The sequence below is a fragment of the Danio aesculapii genome, chromosome 11 (genome assembly GCF_903798145.1).
Source record: "Danio aesculapii chromosome 11, fDanAes4.1, whole genome shotgun sequence".
Lineage (NCBI taxonomy): Eukaryota > Metazoa > Chordata > Actinopteri > Cypriniformes > Danionidae > Danio > Danio aesculapii.
The window spans coordinates 46,649,907-46,658,166 of record NC_079445.1 but is presented as its reverse complement, the minus strand read 5'-3'; the positions used below and the strand labels follow the sequence as shown (position 1 = coordinate 46,658,166).

At 40.7% G+C, this 8,260-nt stretch overlaps 1 protein-coding gene across 1 annotated transcript in view; it reads right to left on the bottom strand.

Moving 5' to 3' along the window:
- The window catches only part of sos1 (son of sevenless homolog 1 (Drosophila)), a 52,282-nt gene that overhangs the window by 22,688 nt on the left and 21,334 nt on the right, over positions 1 to 8,260 (bottom strand). The window contains 1 exon segment of the mRNA XM_056467691.1: positions 493 to 784. Coding sequence (XP_056323666.1) covers positions 493 to 784 — 292 coding nt within the window.

Sequence of the window (8,260 nt, the reverse complement as noted above, 5' to 3'; positions counted from 1 at the left end):
GTGATGGTTTGGGCTCAATATCATGGCGTTCCCTAGGCTAAATATTGGTGCTAGATGGATTTTGGGTCACTTTCAAAAACTACCCAACCATTCTAGAGGATCATGTGACCCAACAGGTGAAACACTGTATCCTGAAGGCGGTGGTGTGTGTCAGGATGATAATGCAGCGATACACACAGCAGGACTGGACACAGAGCAGTTTGATGAAGATGACAGTGAAGTTGAACATCTCCCATGGCCTGCACAGTACCCAGAGCTAAACATTATTGAGCACTTTAGGGTGTATTGGAGGAGCGAGTCAGGAAAGGTTTTCTCCAGCAGCATCAGTAGTGACCTGAACACTATTCTGAAGAAGAAAGCCTCAGAATCTGGCTGCTGTCTGTCATTCCCAACACCAGTCTGATACTGGACTGAGGAGGACCTACACCAGACTGATCAACTACTGCGCTCAAAAACCTGTGTGTGTGTGTGTGTGTGTGTGTGTGTGCTGACCTTTCTCATGAAGAACTTCTCCTTGAGCCGGTACTCCGCGGCGCTGGCTCCAGGCAGGCGGGGCTGGCCGTGGTTGGACTTGCAGCAGATCATGAGGCCGTCGAACAGGAAGATGTGGCGCTCGTGTTTGGCGCCGACGCGGGTCAGCGTTCCCTCCATGATGAACTCGTTGCAGCACTGCCCGATGTCTTTGCCCTCCCAGCCGTCAATGTTCCTCTGGATCTCATTCATCTTCTTGATGGCCAGATGTTTGCCCTTCATCTGCTGACTGTAGAAGCGGCACGCAGACTCGCTGCACACACACACACACACACACACACAAATCATGAAGAAATGTGGTATTGACACTTTAATGAGGCAGATAAATACATGCATACCAATTCAACACTGAACTAAACTGAATCAACACTGAATCAAATGAACATTAAACCAATTCAACACTGAACTAAACTGAATCAACACTGAATCAAATGAACATTAAACCAATTCAACACTGAACTAAACTGAATCAACACTAAATCAAATGAACATTAAACCAATTCAACACTGAACTAAACTGAATCAACACTGAATCAAATGAACATTAAACCAATTCAACACTGAACTAAACTGAATCAACACTGAATCTAATGAACTTTGAACCAAATCAACACTGAGCTAAACTGAATCAACACTGAATCAAATGAATGTTGAACCAAATCAACACTGAATCAACTGAACATTAAACCGATTCAACACTGAACTAAACTGAATCAACACTGAATCAAATGAACATTGAACCAAATGAACATTAAACCAGTTCAACACTGAACTAAACTGAATCAACACTGAATCTAATGAACTTTAAACCAAATCAACACTGAACTAAACTGAATCAACACTCAATTAAATGAACATTAAACCAGTTCAACACTGAACTAAACTGAATCAACACAATCAAATGAACTTTGAACCAATTCAACACTGAACTAAACTGAATCAACACTGAATCAAATCAACGTTGAACCAAATCAACACTGAACTAAACTGAATCAAATGAACTTTGAACCAGATCAACACTGAACTAAACTGAATCAACACTGAATCAAATGAACATTGAACCAAATGAACATTAAACCAGTTCAACACTGAACTAAACTGAATCAACACTGAATCTAATGAACTTTGAACCAAATCAACACTGAACTAAACTGAATCAACACTCAATCAAATGAACATTAAACCAGTTCAACACTGAACTAAACTGAATCAACACTGAATCAAATGAATATTAAAACAAATCAACACTGAACTAAACTGAATCAACACTGAATCAAATGAACATTAAACCAGTTCAACACTGAACTAAACTGAATCAACACTGAATCTAATGAACTTTGAACCAATTCAACACTGAACTAAACTGAATCAACACTGAATCAAATGAACTTTGAACCAGATCAACACTGAACTAAACTGAATCAACACTGAATCAAATCAACGTTGAACCAAATCAACACTGAACTAAACTGAATTAAATGAACTTTGAACCAGATCAACACTGAACTAAACTGAATCAACACTGAATCAAATGAACTTTAAACCAAATCAACACTAAACTAAACTGAATTAACACTGAATCAAATGAATGTTGAACCAATTCAACACTGAATCAAATGAACATTAAACCAATTCAACACTGAACTAAACCAAATCAATACAGTAGGTGTTTCTGTGTGTCTACTGTGTGTAGTGTGTGTATAGTATCTGTGTATATAGTGTATTTGCGTGTAGAGTGTATCAGTGTGTATATATAATGTCTGTGGTGTGTGTATAATGTATGTATAGTGTGTATAAAGTGTTTATAGTTGTTTATTCCAGTGTATATCAGCGTATGAAATATACAAGCACATGTACACAGCGGCTGCATGTAGAGCGACACACAGTTATTCTAATACAGCAGAGCTGAACATGTGTGACTGTTTCCTTCCTGAGTGATCCTAAGTGAACGACTCATTTGAGTCAGTGATTCAGTGAACGATTCAAAAACTCACTTGCTGTGCCGATTCATCCTAAACAGCATTCAGAAACAGAATTAGTGTTGAAATGAGGGTTCCAGAGATGGTCTACTGTTTCTGGTAGAAACTCAAAGCGCAAATTCATGCTAATGCTAACGGCTAATATTGCCCAGAATACATTGCGTGTTGGATGTGAATTTGATTAGAACTACAAACACTAAAATAATGTAAACAAACTACAAACATGGTGGATGCAGGAGAATTAGGGCTAAGCGGAGAGGCTTCAGTAAAGGGACTGTACTTCCTGCTTCGCTACTGTTCGGACGTCTTTGCCTACTGCTCCGCTCTCTGCTCACTTGCTTTTATATCTTAAACCCTAATTTTAACTTGAGCCTATCAGCACAGTGCTCAAACGACACAACTTGATGATCAGCATCGATTCTACAAACTTTCTGGAATATAGCTTTACTAACAAGAGGGGAATTATCGTCTAAACAATCCTCCCGCTACCAGCTATCAGCTGCTCACATTCCTGAGACGGGAAAACACGGCTGTGAAAATGCCTCTGGATCGGATTAATTCAGATTCTCACTGCTGTACAAACTGCCACAAACTTCTACAAAAGATTGCAGTTCTTGAAACAAAGTTACTTGCGATCCAACCAGAACTGCAGCGTCATTGTGGACGCTCACAGCAAATAGCCGGTGAGTCCCATAAATCTATTCCTACCACTATTCCGAGCACTGAAAAACAGATTAAAGCTGTTGAAAATGAGCATTGGCATAATCAAGGTGCGAGACCAAAGGGTACTCGTGGGGTCAGATCATATGCTGCCGCATTAGCGTCCTCTACCCCAAATACAGCTCGGACTCAAATACAGCTTGAGAACAGATATGAAGTATTGAGTAATATGGGTGAAGAATCCCCAAATGCAGTCAGACAGAGATCGCATGACTCAGCAGCTAACTCTGCATGGAACAGAGGCTCAAGGCCGACTAGACAGCGGCATTCTGCTCCGATCGCACCTGAGATAAGAACACTAGTTGTAGGAGATTCAATAATCAGGAATTTTAGGAGCAAATCTACAATGACATACTGCTTCCCTCATGCAACAGTTTCTGATGTAAACAAAGAACTTAAGGAAATTCTGAAGAAGCACAAGACTGCAAAACGGATTATCATCCATGTGGGGAAGAATGATATTCGGAAGGAACAGTCAGAACTGCTCAAGAGAGATTTCTGTGAGCTCTTGGAAACAGTTGAAAGAGTGAAAATTCAGCCGTTCATCAGTGGACCACTCCCTGCAAGAGGGACTAACATGTTTTCACGGCTGCTTGGTCTAAATGTATGGCTGCAGAAAGCATGTAACAGGAAAGGACTGAATTTTATTGACAACTTCAATCTCTTCTGGAACCAAAGACAACTGTTGACATCAGACGGCCTTCACCCAAACAAACTTGGTGCAAAGGTACTAAAGGACAATATCTTCTTCTCCCTCCATCATCCATCAGCTGTATGTGCCACTGACCTCAATCCAAATGGCACATACACACCCAGCAAATGTCCAGATGACCACAGGACCTCAAATCAGCTCCCGAGTGGACTTGGGGCTGACGCATCACCCAAGGACAGTGATAACGCCACGCAGCCAAAACACCCACTGTTGATAGAGACACTATCGCTGGCCCTCTGCTCAACACAGACAGACTGTGACGCATCAGAACAGCATCATGTCTCGTCACTAAAAAATGATCCTCAGGAAAACACCCAGGAAAACATATTTCAGCACCCAGAATCTCCAGAGCCACAGCCTCTGTCGCCAGACACGTTCCCACTATCACCTTGCTCGCCTCTCTTGGGTTTCTCAAAAAAGATGGAGGAACTGGTGCATGCTGGAACTAAACTTTCACACTCCATTGCCGCAAGCCCCCAGTTACCAACCAAAAAGCGGCCTGCTCCACAACCACCTCTGAGCCCACGTGGAAGAGCCCTCCGACATTTGCCCCACCGCCAGGGCCCAAACAACAACGCACCATCCTCAGCTGGTGAACAAAACTGCTCTCCATGATGTGTCTCGGGTGCCTGCTTAGATAACAGTGTCTTTATCAGATGTTTACAGAACAAGCAGGAACCCAGTGTGCCTGTAGCTTTCTCTACACATATATGTGTTGTATTACGTGACAGAAAACCGAAGACTTGTTCAGGCCGTATAGTAAATCACTCAAATCTTGTGTCTATTAAATATAAATCTGAGACTACTGTAGCAAAAACAGCTAAAACTGTTAAGTTAGCACTTTTAAACATCCGATCACTCAACAATAAGTCACTTTTAGTCAATGATTTTATCAGCTCAAATTGCCTTGATTTTATGCTTTTAAATGAAACTTGGCTAGATGACAGCTGTAGTGCAGCAGTTCTGAATGAAACAGCTCCTTTAAACTTTGACTTTTTGAGTGTTTGCAGAGCCAATAGGAGAGGTGGAGGCATTGCTGCCCTGTTTAAAGATGTCTATGAGTGTAAACAAGTGTCATTTGGTGACTTTTTGTCTTTTGAATATCTGAGTATAGCACTAAAAGGTGCTCCACGTATCTTACTGATCATTATCTACAGACCTCCAAAATATTCTCCAGCTTTTATTGATGATTTTACAGAGCTGTTATCATTAGTAACCTCTGAATTTGACTATTTTACCATTGCTGGGGATTTTAATATTCACATTGATAATCCAGAAATCAATGCTGTAAAGAACTGATGACTGTTTTGAACACTTTTGATCTGACTCAGCATGTTCAAGGACCCACACACAATCGTGGACACACTCTTGATCTACTTATAACTAAGGGTTTACACATTTCATCAACTGTTGTTAAGGATGTTGCACTATCTGATCATTTCTGTATTTTCTTTGATATATTGATCACTCCAGCTATTAAAGACAGATCTGTCTCTGTCAGAAAGAGATGCATAAATGAGAACACTAATGAGCAGTTTATGAAGGCCATATCGCTAGCACCAAGTATATCTGCAGACTCTGTTGATTCTCTTCTTGATTTGTTTAACTCTAAAGTTAAGAATGTCATAGATGACATTGCTCCTGTTAAAGCCAAGAAGATAACTAGCAGCCAAAGGGGTTCCTGGACTAGGTCCCCAAGAATTCAAATGACGAAAAGACAGTGCAGAAAAGCTGAGCGTATGTGGAGAAAGACGAAACTAGTAGTCCATTATAATATCTATAAAGACAGTCTTCGTGCTTTTAATATGGAACTAAAACTGCTAGGCAGACTTTCTTTTCAAGCCTTATAAACAGCACGTAAACAATGCTCGTAAACTCTTTGCAACGATAGAGAAACTCACAACCCCCCCCAGTCGGATTCCCAGTGAGCTACTCTCTGAAAGCAAATGTAATGAGTTTGCTCATTTCTTTACTGACAAGATCAATAATATCAGAAAGGCAATCAGCTCATCCAATCAGCCAAATTGTGTCGACGTCAGACTAGCTCAACCACAACTTAAGAAATCAGACATTATGTCCGATTTCATGGCAATTAATGGCAAAATCTTAGAAGAGATCGTGCAAATTATGAAAACATCAACCTGCAGTCTTGACACGCTCCCCACATCATTCTTTAAAACGGTGTTGACCTGCTTAGAAAAGGATCTTCTAAAAGTGGTAAATGCTTCACTTCTCTCGGGGATTTTTCCTAACTCACTTAAAACTGCAGTTGTTAAACCCCTCTTGAAGAAGAGCAACCTAGATAACACCATATTGAGCAATTACAGGCCCATCTCAAATCTCCCTTTCATTGGCAAAATCATTGAAAAAGTTGTTTTTAACCAGGTTAACAAGTTCTTAAACTTCAAGGGGTGTTTGGACAATTTTCAATCTGGTTTCAGACCACATCACAGTACAGAGAGCGCCCTTATAAGATAATCAATGACATCCGCCTAAATACAGATTCAGGCAAACTAACAGTGCTGGTACTGCTTGATCTCAGTGCTGCATTTGACACTGTCGATCACAGCATACTTCTGGATAGGCTGGAAAACTGGGTTGGGCTGTCTGGGACGGTCCTCAAATGGTTCAGATCTTACCTTGAAGGGAGAGGATACTATGTCAGTATAGGTGACCATAGGTCAGGGTGGACACCCATGACATGTGGAGTCCCACAAGGCTCGATTCTGGCACCACTCCTGTTCAACCTTTATATGCTCCCTCTGAGCCAAATAATGAGAAAGAACCAAATCTCCTACCACAGCTATGCTGATGACACTCAGATCTACCTAGCCTTACTGCCTAATGACTACAGCCCCATTGACACCCTCTGCCAATGCATTGATGAAATTAACAATTGGATGTGCCAAAACTTTCTTCAGTTAAACAAAGAGAAAACTGAAGTGATTGCGTTTGGGAACAGAGATGAGGTTCTCAAGGTGAATGCGTACCTTGGCTCTAAGGGTCAAACAACAAAAAATAAGGTCAAGAATCTTGGTGTGACTCTGGAGTCAGATCTGAGTTTCAATAGTCATGTCAAAGCAGTTAGTAAATCAGCATACTATCATCTCAAAAACATTGCAAGAATTAGATGCTTTGTTTCCAGTGAAGACTTAGAGAAACTTGTTCATGCTTTTATCAGCAGCAGGGTGGATTACTGTAATGGCCTCCTCACTGGCCTTCCCAAAAAGACAGTCAGACAGTTGCAGCTCATCCAGAACGCTGCGGCCAGAATTCTGACCAGAACCAGGAAATCAGAGCACATCACACCTGTCCTCAGGTCCTTACACTGGCTCCCAGTCACATTTAGAATAGATTTTAAAGTATTATTACTGGTCTATAAGTCGCTAAATGGCCTAGGACCTCAATACATTACAGATATGCTCACTGAATACAAACCTAACAGATCACTCAGATCTTTAGGATCAAATAGATTAGAAATCCCAAGAGTTCAGTCAAAGCAGGGTGAATCGGCTTTCAGCTACTACGCCCCTCGCTGCTGGAATCAGCTTCCAGAAATGATCAGATGTGCTCCAACATTAGGCACATTCAAATCAAGACTGAAAACACATCTGTTTAGCTGTGCCTTTACTGAATGAGCACTGTGCTACGTCCGACAGATCGAACTACTATGTTTTTCTCTTCTTTTTAACTCTTTTATCAGCTTTTATTTTATTTTATTTTTATTCTGTTTGTTTTTATTTCTCTTATAATTGTTTCTTTTATTCCTGTTTATGTAAAGCACTTTGAATTGCCACTGTGTATGAAATGTGCTATATAAATAAACTTGCCTTGCCTTGCCTTGCCTAAAGAGGTTTGAATGATTAATATCTGTGCAGCCACTGCTTCTGTTTCTAAATGAATCAGCCATTTCAAATGAGTCATTTGAGGAAATGATTCATTGAATCACCCATTGATTAAGACTGGCACAGTTTGTGTCAAATGTATTGATTCACAACAGGACTAAACCAGCTGAGACCAGCTCACACTACACACACACACACACACACACACACACACACTCAGCTAAACAGCACTTCATTACTGTAGGCAGAAAAACATCAAGCTATGATTGTGTGTTAATATCACACAGCCCTGATCTGAGGATTTACAGAAGACAACGATCATCAAATCAACTCACACACACACGCACACACAGACGAAATACAGTAAAAATCAAGAAAAAAAAGGAAAAGATTCAAATCATCTGACTGAACTGAATCAACTGAATCATCTTCAAGTTTTGAACGATCGCTGTAGGTTTCGATTTGCTAGCATT